The sequence below is a fragment of the Phaseolus vulgaris genome, chromosome 5 (assembly GCF_051622355.1).
Source record: "Phaseolus vulgaris cultivar YP4 chromosome 5, ASM5162235v1, whole genome shotgun sequence".
Classification (NCBI taxonomy): domain Eukaryota; kingdom Viridiplantae; phylum Streptophyta; class Magnoliopsida; order Fabales; family Fabaceae; genus Phaseolus; species Phaseolus vulgaris.
The window spans coordinates 999,015-1,018,969 of record NC_143502.1 but is presented as its reverse complement, the minus strand read 5'-3'; the positions used below and the strand labels follow the sequence as shown (position 1 = coordinate 1,018,969).

The window sequence follows — 19,955 nt, the reverse complement described above, 5'->3', positions numbered from 1 at the left end:
AAGGAGACATTTAGATTATAAATTTAGTTTTTTATATCAATGAGATTATAAATTTAAATACCATATTAATAAAATACATTACTAATTATTAATTATTGATGAAACCAATTAATTATAAAATAAAAGCATTTGCAAACATAAGTATTATGTAATAATTTCGGAAATATTTAAAACAAGTACTTTAAAAAAAATAAATGAAGATAAAACTATGAAAGGAATCTTTTATTATACTTAATCAGTATATAAGTTGAATAGTTGTTTGAGTACTAATAAATTTTATTCTTAAAAGAGTAACAGAAATTTGTACCTAAATAAATAAAATTAAATAAATAATATTAATTAATTTTTTATTAAATATATTCAAGTTAATATTATCATTTTTACTACAAGAGAAAATTGAACATTGGCGAAAAACAAGGGAGAAAATGTAATTACTAACTGTATGACAATTTAGTGATCTATTATGTTATTATTATTAATATTATTAATACTATTATTTTTAATAATACTATTATCATTAATAATATACCATTTTTAATATTAATATTAATATTACTATTAATATTATTACTTTTATTATTATTATAATTAATATTATTCTTATTAAAAATATATTATTAATAATAGTATTATTGTTATTAATATCATTATTATTAATATTGATATTATTATTTAATTTAATAATAATATTATTATATATTATTAAAGAAGGAAACATTAAGATTTAGATTATAAATTTAAATGCCACATTTATAAAATACATTATATATTATTAATTATTGTTGAAACCAATTAATAATAAAATAAAAGCATTTGCAAACATAAGTATTATGTAATAATTTAGGAAATATTTAAAATAAGTACCTTTAAAAAATTAAATGAAGATAAAAAACTGAAAGCTATCTTTTATTATATTTAATCAGTATACAAGTTAAATACTTGTTTGAGTACTAGTAAATTTTATTCTTAAAAGATTAACAGAAATTTGTACCTAAATAAATAAAGTTAAATAATTAATATTTATCACTTCTTTTATTAAATATATTAAAGTTAATATTGTCATTTTTACTACCAGAGAAAACTGAACATAGGTATTATTACTATTAATATCGTTATTATTTTTATTATTATTAAATTTAATATTATTATTATTATAAATTTTTGTTGTTATCTATAATAATATATAAAAGGAATTTCTTTTACACATTTTTCCCCCCTAATTTTATCCTTTATAATATTAAAACATAATAAATTTGACAGTTATTTATTTAAAACTGAAAATTTTGAATTTTAAGATACATAGAAAATTTTGAATTTGAAAAAAATAACAAATCTAATTTTTTACATTTATCCTTTAAATAACTACTTTTTTTTAAAAAAATTCAAATAATTCTTTCCAATAAAAAACCATCTACAAAATAAAAAATTACATACAATAATATTTTAAAAATATTTATTTTTATATTAATAAAAATTAATAATATATTTTTTATTTCAATAGTTATTATAATAATAGTAATTTTTTATCAAAAGAAAAAAACTGTACAGTATTTAATAAATATTTATATATACATATATTTACATATTCTATATATATATATTATTTATAAAAAAAAAAAGAATTTAGTCATTGTTGTTCTAATTTAATATATGAATTACTTAACAAAGTTTCATCATAACCACCTTGAAAATAGAAATCAATTGAGTGACAAAAAATAGTTAGTTGTTATAGTGACTAAATTAGAGACCATTTTAGAGACTATAGAAAATTTTCGTTTCTAAATTAGTTCCTATTATTGTTAAATAGTTTCTAAATTGGATCTAATTAGCTATCAAGTATTTAACTACCAATTATTTAAATTATAAATTTGGTAGCAAAAATATTGGTAGCTAATTAGATACCAATTTATAAACCATTTAACAAAAATATAAACTAATTTAGAAACCAAAAGTTTTTTTAGTTTATAAAATGGTATCTAATTTAGTCATTATAACAACCAATTGTTTTTTTTTCTAAAATTGATTTCTATTTCATGATTTTTTTGTAGTATTTCTACCAAATCTACATAGGAATGTCAATCCAAAAGGTTTTGAGTTCTTTGCTAACCTTTCCAATATATTCCTTGAACATTTTGAACAACACATCCAAAAACAATTTTTACAATTACTATCAAATTAAGAACCTTGTTTTCTAAAATATCAAAAGAAACCACAAATAAAAAGAAATAATTGAATATCTTCATCATATAGTCATACATGTTAACTATGTCTTCTTCCATTCACTTATTTAAATGAAAAAAAACTTTAAATTTAACTCAATCTTATAAAATTAACTTATAAGATGAGGTTTACGTTAACTTATATATCTTTCATCCTGGTAAAGTATTTCAATCAAATCTTTATTCACGAAATTCTTCAACGTGAGATACCTATCTAACAAAGCTTCCAATAACTCCTTTGCTTCAGAGTTGTTCTCCACCAAGTAAATCATTGAACAACAAAGTGTACAAGGATTCTTTGAGGCCATATATACTCAAAGTTATCTCAAATAATTCACATCACTACACTTGCAAAGGGCTTTAATCAATATTTTGAAGGAAGATATATTAGGGATATACCATTAAATCAAGGGATGGTGGTCCATTATGCACCTAATTATGTCAATTTAGTCTTGGAGAATGTCTGGATTGTGATGGTTAGTGAAATTTGACATGTTAGGAACAAGGTCATCTTTAAAGGTAGAGTAGTGGATCATTTAGAGGCTTTCTCTTTGGTTCAATTGAAGGTTTGGTCTTGGATCTTCTCTAAAATTTCATCTGTTAGTTTTTTACATTCAGATTGATGTCTTTAACCTTTGGTTTGCCCACACTCGATTTAATTTTAGTTTTAGCTGGTTCGTTTATGGTTTTGGAGAATCTTGATAGAGTAGTTTGATTGAAAAAGTTACATTGACAAAGTTATATTTGATTGAAAATAATAATTATTTATTATTGAATTTAGATAAATTGTTTATTTTATTTATTATTTTGTTATTGATTTAATATTTTATTAGATAATAGTGTCATTATTACACTAAAATATTTGTTTTCTTTCCTTTACTTGTATTTCTAAATTAATTAGACTATGTGTACCTTTTATGTTCTTCTACCATTGATTATTAATTTAGTATTTTTCTACATATTCTTTCCAAAAAGACTCTTAAGAATGATGGACCAAACAAATAAGTCACTTGTTAGACACTCCATCCTTACATAAATTTTCATAAGAAGGAGGAGGAAGAAAAGTCTGAAAAGCTTGGGAAAGTAAAATTGTTTAAAATGAAATATTTGTTGTTTTTATTAAATTATATAAAAGAATCATAATCTTACTGTAAAAATAAGATGTGAAAAATTGTTTCATTATATTAGCAATCTATGTATTTAATCATCTCAGATAAAATGACTAACTCTAGTTTTTAAGACTTAAAATCAAAGTTTAATTAGAGATTCTTTCGACCTCAAGTCGGATAAACTGTTATTGATATTAACTTTTGAATGATGTGAGACTATATTAAGCGTACTGGAACATAAATATATAAAAAAATTAAGAAAGTTTATTGATGTTTCCAAAGTTGGCTTACATATATAGAGTGAAAAATGTTATTATAAAATAATAACATAAGAGAAACACTCTTCATTTGGTGCAACAACACCTTTCACCACCAGGAGGAATACAATAACCACCATTTTTGTGTCCAAAGAATTTACAATAAGATACACATTTTTCATGGTTGGGACATATTCCTCCTAATACTTTTGGTATTTGGCAAACCATTCCAGCAGGTGTTGGTGTATACTCTCCTGAAATTTCTGCAAAATAAATATTATTACAAATTATATCCAAATCAAGCTTTTTCTTAACTTTTATCAAATCATATTTAACATGCCTAGTTAATTCTATATCTCATTTTATTCAGTACAAAATGTTAATGAAAATTATTAAGAAATGAACTTTAAGTCTAACTCAACCTCATAAAATCGGTTTAAGGTAAGGTTTGCATGACCCAACAAATTTTGCTATGATAGGATCTCTAATAAAAATAGGAAAACAAAAATTACAACTAAAAATCATACTAAACAAAACATATATGAGTTTATTACCTGAAGCCAAGAAAAAAACAATGCAAACAATTTGGAAGAACCACATCAAAGTTTTGATCTTCATACTCATTCTTTGAAGAAGGTCTCTGTTATTTTTTTAACTTTTGAAACTTATATGGATATGTATGCAAGAGAAGATATCATATGTATAGATATCGCATGTATATATATAGATAGATGGATGGATGTTAAACCCTATAATATTTTTATTGTGCACAAAATTAAAGTAGAAAATACTATATTTAATAAATGTATACTGTGATTTTAAAATTAGAAATAATTATATATTACCTTTAATGAATTGTTTAAATATATAAGTATTGTATTATTATTGGGCTAAAAATATATTTTAAGATAATCAACTTTTAAAAAAATAGGTATTAATTTTAAAGAAGGAAACATTTAAATTTAGATTATAAATTTAAATGCCACATTAATAAAATACATTATTTATTATTAATTATTGTTGAAACCAGTTAATTAGAAAATAAAAGCATTTGAAAACATAAGTATTATGTAATAATTTAGGACATGTTTAAAATAATTACTTTAAAAAAAAATAAGTGAAGATAAAAAAATGAAAGAAATCTTTTATTATATTTAATCAGTATAGAAGTTAAATAGTTGTTTGAGTACTAATAAATTTTATTCTTAAAAGAGTAACAGAAATTTGTACCTAAATAAATAATATTTATTAATTTTTTTTATTAAATATACTAAAGTTAATATTATCATTTTTACTACAAGAGGAAATTGAACATAGGCGAAGAAAAGGGAGAAGATGTAATCACTAACCATATAAATTTCGTGATCATAATATTATTTATACTATGTTATTATTATTAATATTATTAATACTGTTATTATTAATAATACTATTATCATTAATAATATACTATTTTAAATATTAATATTATTACCTTTATTATTATTATTAATATTATTCTTATTTTAAAAATATTATTAATAATAGTATTATTGATATTAATATCATTATTGTTAATATTAATATTATTATTAAATTTAATAATAAATTATAAATATATATATTATCTATGACAATATATATAAAAGGGATTTTTTTTACACATTTTGTTTTCTAATTTTATCCTTTATAATATTAAAATATAATAAATTTGATAGTTATTTATTTTAAACTGAAAATTTTAATTTTAAAATACGAACAATTTGAATTTGAAAAAAATAACAAATTTAAGTTTTTACAATTTTATCCTTTAAATAACTACTTTTTTTTAAAATTCAAATTATTTTTTCCAATAAAAAATCATCTACATAGTTTAAAAAATTACATACAATAAAATTAAAAAAAAACTATAATTAATTTTAATAATAACAAAAAAAATTAATAATATATTTTTATTTGAATAGTTATTAAAATAATAGTATTTTTTTTCAAAAGAAAAAAAAGTGTACAGTATTTACATTATTAATATTTTAATATAAAATTAATTAATTAATTAATTTAATAAAATAAAAATTAAATATTATTTTTATTTTAAAATAATTAAATATTTTATCTTTTCAAAAATAACAGTCACATATATATAATAATTTTTTTTAATATATATATTTTTTTATTCTTTAAAAAAATTATTCAATTGTTTATAATTTAATAAATGATTTACTTAAAAAAAATTATCAGGAACCACCTTCAAATAAGCTAACCTTTTCAATTTATTCTATCCTATGATTTTGCATAGTATTGTGTCAATTGTCAATAGTTTGTATTCTAGCATGTGTCTTCTTCAACTCACTCAATACCACAAAATTCATCACATTATCTTCTCCAACACATCCAAAAACAATTTTCACTCCTACTATCAAATCAAGAACCTTGTTTTCCAAATATGAACAAAAACCAAAAACAAAAAGGAATAATTGATTGTCTTCATCATCATCAATATCATTCACTTCCTCCATTGTTATATAGTTTTTCAGAAATGAAAAAGCGGATTTGAAGCTTAATTCATCTTTATAAAAATCAGTTTATGAAATGGTGTTTGTATTTACTTATATACTATAATCAGTTTATGAAATGGTGTTTGTATTTACTTATATACTATGAAATGTTATCCGGAATGAGAAAAAAGCTTTCAGATCTTAGTGTCAGAAAGACATTCCTGTGCTACCGATGATCATATCCGAAAAACACATCTCAATTTTGAATTTGCATATGCAATTATGTATTATATATATATATATATATATTTATATATTTATTCAAAATAGTATTAGAATATTTGTGTTTATGATGTTATACGAAATAAGATAATTTGTAAAAGTTGTGTTGAGATTTAATTGGATGAATGTTAGATAGACATAAAAATGGACCACACATACAATGAGAACTAGGGTTCATGCTAAAATAATCATTATAAGTGGTCGAGAAATTGTAAGATTGAAATAAAGTACAAATCACGATCCAAGATGAAACTTTCGCTTTCACATTTATGTATTTGACGTTTATGATCATAATTCTTAATGATAGTTTTAAACTGCTATTTCTTTAACAACACTTATATTAATAATGATTAATTCTAAACTCGTTTTTAAAAAATATTTTAATTGGTATTAAATTTTTTAGCACAGTTATAATTATATAATATACGTATCTTATACTGGTTAGCTTCTATATGTACTATAATATATACGATCCCTCATCTGGATATGTATATATTATTTTTTACTCATAAAAAAATTGAACTAGTTTGAAGAGTTGGAGGATGGATTTTGAACTGGTTCATGTCAAGGAAGTTAAAATTGGCTTTTTAATAAGTGATTACTAAAAAAAATTATTAAATAAAAAATAATTTTAAAAATTAAAATAATTAGTTATTATTTGACTAAATTATTAAAAAAATTATTGATATTTAAAGTAGTTTTTATTATTTATAAAATAGATTTTAAATTGATATCTAACCTGGACTTTAAGTCTAACTCAACTTCATAAAACCAACTCATAAAGTTCAGGTTTGCATCCACTTATATACAATAGATTGTCCTCATCTGTAATCGATGTGGGATCTCCAACATAACCTTTAGTTACCAAAATTTTAACTACTTACTACCTTATATTTTAAATTAGTTTCTATTAGTCTTTTAGAGACTAATTTACAATCTAAAATACTAGTAACTAAAATTTAGATAACTTATTTAAATACTAATTTAAAAATTATTTTATAAAATTTTATTAATAATATGAATAAGTGTTGGAGCAATGAACCTTCGTCTGTGGAAGAAGAAGATCGAGAGTTACGTGTGGAAAGAAATCATTTAAGTTTATGAAGTTGTTGGTTTTTAATTGGAAGAAGTGAAATGTTGAAGTTGAAGTTCCCAAGAAGTATGGTTCTTCTGATAAGAGTGGCTGCTGTTTATTTTATTAGGTAGCTGATGAATGTTGTGCCAAGGGCTCTGCATCGCCACCATGCTTCTACTATGTCATTCAATCACCAATCTGCACCCTCATCAAAAGAGGTGCTATTTTTTTTTCAGAGATGATAAGATCATTTTTTTAATCAATAACAAAATAATAATAATAATAAATATATCTTGTATAATAGCTCATATATGCAATCTAAAATGACATTTTTATTGATATCTATCAAATTTATAGGAAAATAGTTGATATGCTGTAGAGAAAATTGAGAACGAATCAAATTAGATGATTCTATTTTTTATTCTTAATGTTTTCGATTTCGGTTACGTAGGAACAAGTCATAGAGATTGAGAAAAACAATATTTATAATGTTGCAGACCAAATTTTCTCCCATTGATTTAGCTATCGAAATTTTGGTTGTTAATTTGGTTTCTGATTTTGGTGACTAAATTTATCTGCGACGAATTTAACGTTTCTAAATTTTGGTGACCAAATTTTCTACGATCGATTTAGTTACTGAAATTTCGTTGCAAATTAACGACCACTTTATAATTCAATAGCTAAAGGATTTGTGACTAAGGTTTTCACTTCCATCTTTATTTGGTGAATGCTTTGGTCGCAGATGTGTTTAGCGACCGATTATAGTGCTTTTAGCAACCGAATTTGGTGCTCGCTAAAAGTGTTTTTTTTTAGTGATCATATTAAAAAGTGAATTTTAAGTTTAATTCAACTTTACAAAACTGAATCATAAAGTAAAATTAATTATATACTATAAAATATATTTATTTCAAGTTGATATAAAATTTTTAACATTCTAAATTACAAAAAATTTAAAAAAAATCTACAAATTCAAATTAAAATAATATTTATTGCTCTAAGAATATGTTTCTAGAAACAACTTTAGAGAAGAAATATACGAAAACATAAAATGAATTTTCTCATGAACTAAAATTAGTTTATTTGTTAGGAAATTAGATATATTGTCTGTAAATGATTTTGACTTGAGGAAATTGTTATAAAAATATAGTTTTTATCTTACAACTCTATGTGGCAAAATGTTATAAAAATAGATAAATAAATATGTTATACATTGTATACCATACCTTTTGCCGAACCCTAATCCAAATAGTTCCACCATGCAAGTGCTACCACTAATTTTGATTTCTTCTTTATTGATGTTCAGTGATTGGTTGGTGGGTGTCAATCACATGTGACACAAAATGTACATGTTATGTACCTCAGATCCACTTCTTTTGCTTTATTTTTAACTACTAAAATCATTAAATAACAATAAATTTTAAAGATAAAAAATAATTAGTCACTATATTAACTAAATTAGATAGATTAAAAAATTATTAGTATCTAAAGTAATTTTTATTATTAATACAAATTTATACAATAGTTTTTAAATTGGTATCTAATAACCATTATCTACTAACTTTTAGATAATAATTTAAAATCTAAAACATTGGTAGTTAAATATTAGTAATTACACTACAAGAAAATCATGACATAGAAAACAATTTTAGAGACAAAAAATAATTAGTTGCTATAGTGACTAAATTAAATACCATTTTAGAGACTAAAAAATTTAGAATCTAAATGATTGGTAGTCAAAACCTTGGTAGCTAATTAGATACCAATTTACAAACTATTTAATAATATTAGAAACTAATATAGAAACCAATTTTTTTTAGTTTCTAAAATGGTCTCTAATTTAGTTACTATTGTAACTAATTATTTTGGTCTCTAAAAATTAGTTTCTATTTGATGATTTTCTTGTAGTGTTAATTTCGATATTAGTAGTTAAAACATTGGTACTTAATTTAGATATCAATTTAGAAACTATTTTTTAAAATTTTTATTTGTGATAGAAACTACTCTAGATACCAATTAATTTTTATTTCACATTTGTCTTGTAGTGTATTATTGAGTGATTAAAAAATTGGTAGAAAAGACATGTGATACATATGAGTGATTAAAAAAGCATGTGATAAATAATGTAGAATGTTATTTAAAGGGTGAAGCTAAGCTTGGATTTGGAATAGAAGAGAAGAGTTGAAAAATGGAGAGAAAGAATAAAATAGTTGTATTTGGAGGAAGTGGTTACATAGGGAAGCATTTGGTGAAGGCAAGTATCTCTTTAGGTCATCCAACTTTTCTCTACACTCGTCCTCTCACTTCACAAACTCTTCCTTCAAAGACTCAACTTTACAAGGATTTCATCTCCATGGGAGTCACACTTGTCCAGGTTATCTTCATTCTCTCTTAAAAAGAACTTTTTTTATCAGTAAAAAAAATTAATAAATTGAAATATTTAAGGAATGTTACAACTCGTATAATTTCTATTCTGTTGGAGATCCCACATCGACTAGAGATTAGAGCCTTTCATTGTATATAAGTGGGTGCAAACCTCACCCCATTGAGCCGGTTTTATGGGATTGAGTTAGGCTTAAAGTCCACTTCGTAATATGGTATCAGAGTCATTTCGAGTCTATCCTAGCGAGTGTTTGTGTTGGGCTTATCGTGCCACCCCCAGTCTATATAAGTGGGTGCAAACCTCAGTTTATGGGGTTGAGTTAGGCTTAGCTACTCAGATAAACCAATTTAAAGATATGACTAAATTATGATATATTTAAAAAATAAAAATAAAAAGAATATTTTAGGATTACTCCAATCTTATTATAAAATAGGTTATCTATCTATATATAATAATTTTTATTTTAATAAATTGGTTGGAAGAAATTAAATTAAATTTAAAATTTATTTTTTTAATAATTTTTTTTAAGAATATTATGTAGTTTATCTCATTTTCCTAATGAGTGTTAATTGGTGGAGCAGGGAGAACTTGAGCATGAGCAAATTTTGGGTGTGATTAAAGAAGTAGACATTGTGATTTGTGCACTTCCACTCCCTCTACTTATGGAACAACTCAAAATCATAGAAGCTATCAAAGTTGCTGGTAATATAAAGGTATAAGAACATTTTCATTAATATTTTTTTTATTGACAAAGAATATTGTTAATCACTTCACAAATCTTTATTTATTTGGATTATTATGTTAATCCAAGAGTGATATTTTTTATCAAAAGTATAAAAATTACTTAAATTTATTTTTCTTATTGATGTCTTATCCGTTTTTGAGTTTAGTTATGATTATAAGTTTATGATAGTTTATAATTTGTGTAAATAGATTTATTGGTATTGTTTTTTTGTGTGTGTATTTGTTGGTAGGTTTTAACAAAATTATTGGATTTTTCTTTTAAATGGAATAGGTGACATGTATTATTATTATTCTTTTCTGGTAAGAAAAATGTGCTCAAATTTGTGAACTAATTCGAGTAACCATTAACAACTTTTTAATTTTTTTTTAATATTTTTAATTCTAATTATTTATTTTAAATTATGTAAGTAAATATTTTTTGTTTTTTTGAAATTAAAGTTTTCCAACACTATTTATTTATTTTTATAAATAATGAATGAATGAATGAATATATTAAAATATTTATGGGATAAGTACAAACAATAAAGTCTCCCAACCCAACCCATGCTGTTATAACTCACAGCATCTATACCCTGTTCCCTCCCATAAGTACATTACATTAAATAATTACTTATTTTATTTTATTTAAAAGTAACATATTAATTAAGCTTAAAAAAAATAAAGTTCGAAATAAAAAATTAAATATTTTTGCTTATAAAATTCAAAAAGAATAATTATTATATTCTAACAATATCTAAAAGAGTTTATACTACTGCTTAATTCAAAATTGTCTTACAACAATATACAAAAGTACACTTTTTAGAAGACATTGCTTTAATATAAAATAAAAAATTGTAACAATATATATAATTAAATTTATAAACTCTCTATTATATTTAAATATGATTTAATAAAAAATATAAATATTTTATAAAAAATTACAAATATAGATAAAAATAAAATAAGGAGTACATGTTTATTCTAAATTGGAAAAAAGTATAAATGTGAGAAAAAGTACCTTAAAGTTGGTGTGGGTTTAATTTTCTATAAATAAATCATGTTATTTTTTATTTAAAAACTTTATTGCTTCATATTTCCCTTTTTAATTAAATTTTAAGATGTATTATTTTAAGTAAAATACAGAAAGTGAGTGATATATTTTTTGAAAATATAAAAGAATGAATATTATTTTATTAAAATTATAAGAAAGAGATTAAAAAAATTTAAAAATTAGAAATTATGCAATTTTTATATTATTAAAAATTTAATAAATATTACTATCTATTTTAAACCTAAAGAAAATGTAACTTTGTTTAGAAAAAACAATTGCTTATCTAATCTAACCAATAATATTTCATTAATTTCATCACCTACCAAGGACACCTCAACTATGAAATAAACTTTAAACTTTTATTATGTATATCATTACAAGAAAATTATCAAATAGAAACCAATTTTAAAAATAAAATAAAATAATTAGTTGTTATATTGACTAAATTAGAAACTAAAAAAAATTTGGTTTCTAAATTAGCGTTAAATGGTTTCTAAATTGGTATCTAATTAGCAACCAATATTTTTGTTACCAAATTTAGAATCTAAATAATTGGTTGTTAAAACTTTGGTAGCTAATTAGATATCAATTTAGAAACTGTTTAAAAATAATAGAAACTAATTTAGAAACTAAATTTCTTTTAGTCTCTAATTTAGTCAATATAACAACTAATTATTTTTTATTTTTAAAAATTAGTTTCTATTTCATAATTTTCTTATACTATATAAATTAATATATAATTAACATGTCTAATTATCCAGAATTTGATATATATCCCCAAAATAATATTTCAAATTCTGTGTTGCAGAGATTCATTCCAACAGGGTTTGGTGCAGAAGAAGATAGAATAAATCCTCTTCCTCCATTCCAAGCTGTTCTTGATGAGAAAAGAAAAGTTAGAAAGCAGATTGAAAGTGCTGGAATCCCTTACACTGCTATCTATGCAAATTGTTTTGCTGCATACTTCATTAACTATTTGCTTCATCCACATCAGAATCTCAACAATATTAATGTTTATGGCAATGGTGAAGCCAAAGGTAATAAAATCTCATAAACTACCCATATAACACTTTTCATTTATTCAAATTAATCAACAAAATTTGCATGATGTGTTTTTCTTTTTGTAATATTAATTTGATTAAATTTGAGTTTATTAGCTGTGCTAAATTATGAAGAAGACATTGCCATGCTGACTGTTAAAGCTGCAAATGATCCAAGAACACTTAATAGAGTGCTTACTTGTCGTCCTCCAAAGAATATCATATCACAAAATGAGTTGATATCATTTTGGGAGCAAAAGTGTTCTCAAACTTTTACCAAAACTTTCATTGCTGAGGAACAACTTGTCAATCTCTCACAGAGTAAGTCAATTTATTTGTCAATCTCTTTCTGACACGGACAATGATATGACACAGATATAGATACGAAAATACGTATAATTTATAAAATGTAGGAGGGACACAAATCTACATATCTTATATAATTATGAATTATAAATTGACAATAAAGATTTATGTGCACAAGTATGTTTCAGTTTTTTTTAGCAAAAGATATTTCTCGTGGATGGTTCAAAAGGATTTGTTCTTTATTTTCATAATAAAATTTTATACAATAAATTTTAGTTTTTAGAAAATTAATGTATTTCTCCTTTCTAAAATTGTGTTAGAACCGTGCTAGAATGGTCAGAAATCTAACAAATATTTTTTGAATTTGACACTTCACCGATACATATCTTACAAGTGTAATACGAGAGTCGGTGTCCGAACTTACATGTAAATACCTTCTTTATCTTATATTATGGCTATGTTTTGCATCACAATTTTTTTAGAAAATTGATTTGACTTTATGCATAGTATTTAGCAAATAAAAGTTTTGATGTTTGAATGGTTTGATCTTTTGTAATGGTAAAGTTTTTTTTTTCATATGATCCATCTTGCAGGTTTGCCCTCTCCCCATAATATTCCAGTTTCCATAATTCATAGTGTCTTTGTGAGAGGAGACCTTGTGAGCTTTGACATTGGAGAAGATGAACTTGAAGCTTCATTGCTATATCCTGATTATAATTATACTTCCATTGATGAAGTTCTTGACATATTTCTTGTTGACCCTCCAACCCCTGCATCTGCTTCTTTTGGATGAACTTATTTCAAATTCCATAAACTAAACATATAAATAATATGGAACTTTTGGATGTATCTTGTGATTACTTAAGAACAATAATTTTAGAAGATGTATCCAAAGTATATGAATTACAATTAATTTGGTCACTTTATGTATAAGTTTTCATAGGTCAAAATTATGTTATGTGTTTGCGGTTTTGTTGGATTTGTCGTTTTTTTTTTACTTGTAATTTCTGGTCCATTATATCAATTTTGTGTATTGTTAAGGTTGGAGTTTGAAAGGTGCTATGTTGTAGTATATGTTCTTTCTTTTTGACCTACTAAGTGGTAAAGTTTTGAACTTATTTATAAGGGTTGAAACAATTCTAAAATGTTTCATTTTATTTTTTTTATTTATTGTTGAGAAAAAAATATTCAAATTATTTGATTGGAAACGGGAGGACTTAAACCAAATGAAATTCATTTTTTATTCTGGTATAAAATTTATGGGTTAGTGGTTGTGATCTTATGTGTAGAAGCATGAAGTTTAAGGACTGTTTTTTTTTTCTTGTATTTTAAGATGGGAGTAACTCATTTTTTTTATACGATTAAACATTTCCTTAAATAATTATTTTAATTTATTTATTTATTTCTAATAAAAAAATCTATTAAATAAATAAATATAGATTACTTAAGGGTTACTCAATCTTTATACAAAAATAAATAAAAAAATAAGATAGGATCTCGCACTCCAACCTATTTCAAGTTCTCAACTAACTTTTATCTTAAAAACAACACATCCCTAGAAGTTTTCCATTGGCAAGAACCAGAGTGCAACACGTCAAACTCATGAAAAACGTAAAATATAAAAAAACCACTAAGTATAAACCGCCAACAATTAGGAGAACTTATAAAAATCCCATTTACAAATAACGCATCAACTGAATATACCACGATCTCAACAAAAACCATAGATATTGCTTTCCTAATCACTAAAATTCCTCCTTAGAGTCTCTTTATTCTAAAATAAGAGATAAATGCTCCTTATGTAAACCAACTCCTTACTCCACTTAGGAGGACAAACAACTTAAGATCATTTGGTAAAACACACAACTTCTTTCTTCCTAAAACAAAGAGTTAAAGAGACATGCCAAAATAAAGGAAACAAATCTATTTCACAATTTTTATACATACCAGAAGTTTCAGGTAGTGAACTATGCATCTTTTTCTTTACTAGTAATCTAACTCCAAACTTTTCTTTGAACCACTTTAAAAAAATCTTTTTTTTAGTTTGCCTTTGACTTTTCTTTTTGTTTTCATTATTTTTGTTTTGTACTTTTTTTTAACCTATATCAGTCTAACTTAATTAATTGTTATTTTATTTTTTCTTTCTTTTCTCACCTTTTTATATTGGGTAACCTTGGTTACTACGAAAAAGAAAAGAAAAATGGCACAAAGTCTCATAGGTTTTATAAAAAAATATAAGTCCAAGAATAAAACAAATATAAAAATGACAAGAGTCATGCTCTTTTTTTAAACATGGTTTTGATACAAATTATTCATTGAAATAAATGCATTTAATTCAATCAATTTTTTTTTTTATATTTTTGTAGTGAATGAATTGGGTAAATTTACTTGTAAGTGAACAAGATGAATATCAGATAATGGATTCTCTTTTAACCTCTAAAAAAAATATACACATCTAGAATAAATTTACAGCTATAGAGTTATATGGTATAAATGACATAAAATATCCTTCACATTTCCAATATCATAAGAGTCTAGTTGATGTGTTCTTTCTTATATTCTACACCATTAAGTATTTTTAACAGACTCTTGATTGTTTTAGTCTTATTAGAACCTTACCATTGTTTTATGGATTAAATATGTTCTTTTGTATTTGTATTATAACGCAAAATTGATCTTTATTTTTAGTCTAAATTTTAGACCATTGAAATGTATGTAGTATGAAAACAATTGGAATGAATATTTGACAGCAGGTTACATTAACTTTTTTTTACGTGCATTATATTATAATATTATAATATCAACACTAGATAATTGTTATGCACATCAGCATGAAAGTTTATTGTTGACGTGAATGTTATAATATTATAATATAATCTATATTGGAACTTCATTCATCACATAAAAAAAAATTTAATATCGTCTTGTATTAAGAATGCATTTCAATCGTTTTCTTGCTACAAACATTTCAATGATCTAAAGTTTAAATCAAATACAAAAACCAATTTCGTGTTATAATGCAATAAGAAAAACTATATTTAACCCTCATTTCACATGTTGTGAGTGGAATTCGAGATAAACATCTTCAATTGATCTCAAAACTTTATTCTCCATGGTGGTGTGACATAAATATCTTCAATTGATCTCAAAACTTTATTCTTCATGGTGGTGTGACCTAAGTCCATGCCATCAAAAGATAAAAACACCATCTTTATTACATGATTTAAAAACTCGACCAAATCTTATTTAGACAACATTTCTTGAATAGTTTACATGAAATTTGAAGCTTAAACTTTATGTATATATATTATACAAATACAAAGGAAGTTCATTCAAAAGCAGCATATGGAGGAGGAGGTAAAGGATGAACCCTAAAAATATGAAGAAGTTCATCAATGGAGGTATAGTTATAATCAGGATATAACTGTGAAGCTTCAAGCTCATCTTCTCCAATCTCAAACTTCATCAGATCCCCTCTTGCAAATACACTGTGAAGGATAGAAACTGGAATATTGTGTGGAGGAGGTAAACCTGCACATTATATGCACACACAAAAAAAACTTTACCATTAGGAATCTCACAAAAGCTAAGTACAAGTTAATAAATTTTCTTACTCTCTGATTGTTTCACTAGTTCTTCCTCCAAAAGAAAAGTCTTGGTAAAAGTGTGACCACATTTTTGCTCCCACAGTGATATCAACTCATTCTGTGATATGATATTCTTTGGAGGACGACAAATAAGCACTTTATTGAGTGTTCTTGGATCATTTGCAGCTTTAACAGTGAACATAGCAATGTCTTCTTCGTAATTTAGTACAGCTATTCAACACAAATTTTAATCAGAGTATAAACAAATTTATATTAACAAAAGAAAAAGACTGTTATATTAATTGTTATATTAACAAAGAGACTAAAAAAATTATTAATATCTAAATTAATTTTTATTATTGATAAATAATTTTTAAATTGGTATATAATTAGATATCAAGATTTTAAATACTAACTTTATGATCTAAATAATTAGTAACTAAAATTCAGGTAACTAATTAGATACTAATTTAGAAATTATTTATCAAAACTAAAAATTAATTTAAATATTAATAATTTTTTTAATTTTTAAAATAATATATAATTTTATCAATATAACAACTAATTATTATTTATTTTTAAAATTGATTTGAATTTAAAGATTTTTTTACTAGTTGCATGCAATTAATATTGCTAATAGTAATATACAGAATAGTATCATTGCATGCTACCACTTAATATTTTTGCAACAAAATAAAGTAGGGTTTGCTCATATTTTATTATTATTTTCTGAGATTTTATTTTACTATTCATTTTACCATCAAAATTTCAATTTTCACACATTTTATTCGTTTTTTTTTAATTTTTACACATTTTTCTATTTGGGTTAATAACAAAAAAAGTCCATTTTCAAAATCTAGTAATAATGTTTTTTAAGAAACATATCATTACTTTGTTATACATTTAACATATCAGTAAGGTACAAATATTAAAAAATATGATATATATAATGTTGTTAGAATTCTTTAAGAATAGATATAATCTACCTATGTATTATTTTTTATTAATATATAAGTTTTGGTATAAACTTTAATTTTTATATTTTATTTTTATTTTTTAATAATATTTTTTTTATGTGATGAAAAATGATTGTTGTTACTTAACAAAATTTATTAAAAAAAACTGAGTAAAATATAGAAAAACAATGATAGTGAAGTAGAAAAAAATATAACATTAGGTCAAACCAAAAGCAATTACATTTTTGTGAATGCATGCATGTGCCCATTAGTCAACTTAAATACAAACTAAAATGAATAATATTTTTAAATTTATTGATTTTGAGGTGATAATTAATATATATTGCAAAAAGAAAATAAGATCTGTATATTTGTATTAATGGTAATAATTTAAATAGTTAATTTGTGAGATTTGATACCTTTGGCTTCACCATTACCATAGACTACAATATCCTTGACATCTTCATATGGACGAAGCAAATAATTGACAAAATATGCAGCAAAACAATTTCCATTAATAGAAGTGTAAGGAATTCCAGCAGCTTCAATTTCTCTTCTAATTTTCATTTTCTTTTCCAATAAAACTTCAAATGGAGGAAGAGGCTTTGTTCTTTCTTCTTCTGCTCCAAATCCTGATGGAACAAATCTCTGCAATACCAATGCACAAAACTAACTCAAATACTCAAATAAACAAATATTTAATTACTGGGAAATCAGGTTTAGGATTATCCATATTTTTCATGAAATGAATGTGTGTGCTGATAAGTTGGCTAATTTAAAATTTATTTATATAGAAAATCTTTTCTTTGATATAATAGGTTGTCATTTAATCTGTTCTTAGAATTCTTTATGAATAGGTATATATAATCTACCTATGTATCGTTTTTGTTAATATATGAGTTTTGGTATAGTTCCTCCATATTTTTGTATTTTCTTGATTTTTTTTTTTAATAATACTTTTTTCATCCGATGACAAATGATTGTTGTTACTTGAGATGTCAGCATAACTAAGATGTTAAGTTGCATAAAGATACCTAACATAAAAGTTTTTATTTAAAAAACAAATATTTATTTAGACGAGTGTTTCTTTTAATTAGATTTTGTACTGAAAATGGAATTCTCAAACTTTATATTTAGATTATTTTATTATAATTAGATTTTGAAAGAGGTATATAATTTGGATTTTGTAATGATTAATGAGGAAAATGTACCTTTATATTTCCAGCAACTTTGATGGCATCTATAATTTTGAGTTGGTCCATGACTTGAGGGTATGCCAATGCACTTATCACAATGTCTGCTTCTTTAATCACTTCCAGAATCTGTTCATACTCAAGTTCTCCCTGTGCTTGCACTTTACACTCTTTTAGAAAATCACCATATCAAAAATCTATTTTTCAAAGAAAAAATATACTAACAATACACTTTCACCACATTATTTAAATGCATTATTAAGAAGTGGACTTTAAGCTTAACTCAACCTTATAGTTGATGTGGGATCTCCAACACACCACCTCACGCTTATAGTGACAGTTCGTGTGTGGGACAAGGCTCTGATACCATATTACAACGTGAACTTTAAGCCTAATTTAACCCCATAAAACCGACTCATGGGGTGAGGTTTGCACCCACTTATATACAATGAAATATTCTTATCTCAAGTCGAGGTGAGATCTCCACTTATTATTATTACTATTTTTTTATCAGTAATAAAAAGAATCACTTTAAAGTGATTCAACGTAGGTACAAAATTGCATAGAAACGAAGAACTTCTTTTCCTAAAAACTTATTACTAACTTTTTACTAGAACAAATATCGTCTCATAAACTTAAATAAATCATTTATTTTTAATTGAATACGTACAAATAAGTATATATATTACCTGTATAAGTGTGACTCCCATGGAAGTGAAATCCTTGTAAAGTTGTGTCTTTGAAGGAAGAGTTTGTGAAGTGAGAGGACGAGTGTAGACAATTGTTGGATGACCTAAAGAGATACTTGCCTTCACCAAATGCTTCCCTATGTAACCACTTCCTCCAAATACAACTATTCTATTCTTTCTCTCCATTTTTCAACTCTTCTCTTCTCTTCCAAATCAATGCTTAGCTTATCCCTTTAAATAACATTCTATATTTTCTATCAAATGTTTTCTTTTATTAGCATATATATCATATGTCTTTTTTACATGCTATTAATATTGATACCAACCCAATGAATACCAATTAAGAATAAAGCAAAACAAGTGGTCTCATATGCATAATATTGTATTGTATCATCACATGCATTAATTGATACCTACTTATCAACCACTGAATATTAATTAAGAAAACAAGTGGTGCCATATGGCACTTAATGTGTGGGGATGTATAACACGTGGTGCCATATGGCACTTAATGTGTGGGGAGGTATAAGTACATGTTTCAAGTTCAATAGTTTTTTTTTTTTTAAAGTTTTCATATTAGGCATCACTATGCAACTTGACATCTCAGCTAGGCT

General features: G+C 24.0%; 2 protein-coding genes and 1 long non-coding RNA gene across 4 annotated transcripts; 1 reads left to right on the top strand and 2 right to left on the bottom strand.

Moving 5' to 3' along the window:
- Nucleotides 1-3,572: 3,572 nt before the first annotated feature.
- Nucleotides 3,573-4,259, bottom strand: LOC137836186 (uncharacterized). The gene is made up of 2 exons (XR_011085201.2): nucleotides 4,140-4,259; nucleotides 3,573-3,848 (listed from the first exon to the last, which is right to left on the bottom strand). It is a non-coding gene; the product is annotated as an uncharacterized LOC137836186 (long non-coding RNA).
- Nucleotides 4,260-9,569: 5,310 nt separating this feature from the next.
- Nucleotides 9,570-13,897, top strand: LOC137836185 (eugenol synthase 1). Its single transcript, XM_068645038.2, has 5 exons — nucleotides 9,570-9,787; nucleotides 10,378-10,509; nucleotides 12,379-12,607; nucleotides 12,728-12,931; nucleotides 13,510-13,897. Exons 1-5 carry the CDS (start codon nucleotides 9,602-9,604, stop codon nucleotides 13,707-13,709), a joined length of 951 nt encoding a protein of 316 aa, XP_068501139.2. The 5' UTR covers nucleotides 9,570-9,601; the 3' UTR covers nucleotides 13,710-13,897.
- Nucleotides 13,898-16,135: 2,238 nt separating this feature from the next.
- On the bottom strand, nucleotides 16,136-19,624 carry LOC137834653 (isoeugenol synthase 1). 2 transcript variants are annotated; one of them, XM_068642752.2, is made up of 5 exons: nucleotides 19,342-19,624; nucleotides 18,671-18,802; nucleotides 17,879-18,107; nucleotides 16,531-16,734; nucleotides 16,136-16,447 (listed from the first exon to the last, which is right to left on the bottom strand). In XM_068642752.2, the coding sequence occupies exons 1-5, from the start codon at nucleotides 19,525-19,527 to the stop codon at nucleotides 16,245-16,247; spliced, it is 954 nt and encodes a 317-aa protein (XP_068498853.1). In that variant the 5' UTR covers nucleotides 19,528-19,624; the 3' UTR covers nucleotides 16,136-16,244. The 2 variants fall into 2 exon arrangements, with proteins under 2 accessions (XP_068498853.1, XP_090158086.1); XM_090301960.1 differs by having other exon boundaries at nucleotides 18,671-18,822; nucleotides 19,342-19,551.
- Between the last annotated feature and the right edge of the window lie 331 nt (nucleotides 19,625-19,955).

Coding starts and splice junctions, on each gene's coding strand:
- LOC137834653 (XM_068642752.2), bottom strand. CDS start 19,527: ATGGAGAGAAAGAATAGAATAGTTGTATTTGGAGGAAGTGGTTACATA. Junction 18,803..19,341: donor TGGGAGTCACACTTATACAG/GTAATATATATA, acceptor GTGCAAGCACAG/GGAGAACTTGAGTATGAACA. Junction 18,108..18,670: donor AAGTTGCTGGAAATATAAAG/GTACATTTTCCT, acceptor TTGGTATTGCAG/AGATTTGTTCCATCAGGATT.
- LOC137836185 (XM_068645038.2), top strand. CDS start 9,602: ATGGAGAGAAAGAATAAAATAGTTGTATTTGGAGGAAGTGGTTACATA. Junction 10,510..12,378: donor AAGTTGCTGGTAATATAAAG/GTATAAGAACAT, acceptor TCTGTGTTGCAG/AGATTCATTCCAACAGGGTT. Junction 12,608..12,727: donor TGGCAATGGTGAAGCCAAAG/GTAATAAAATCT, acceptor TGAGTTTATTAG/CTGTGCTAAATTATGAAGAA.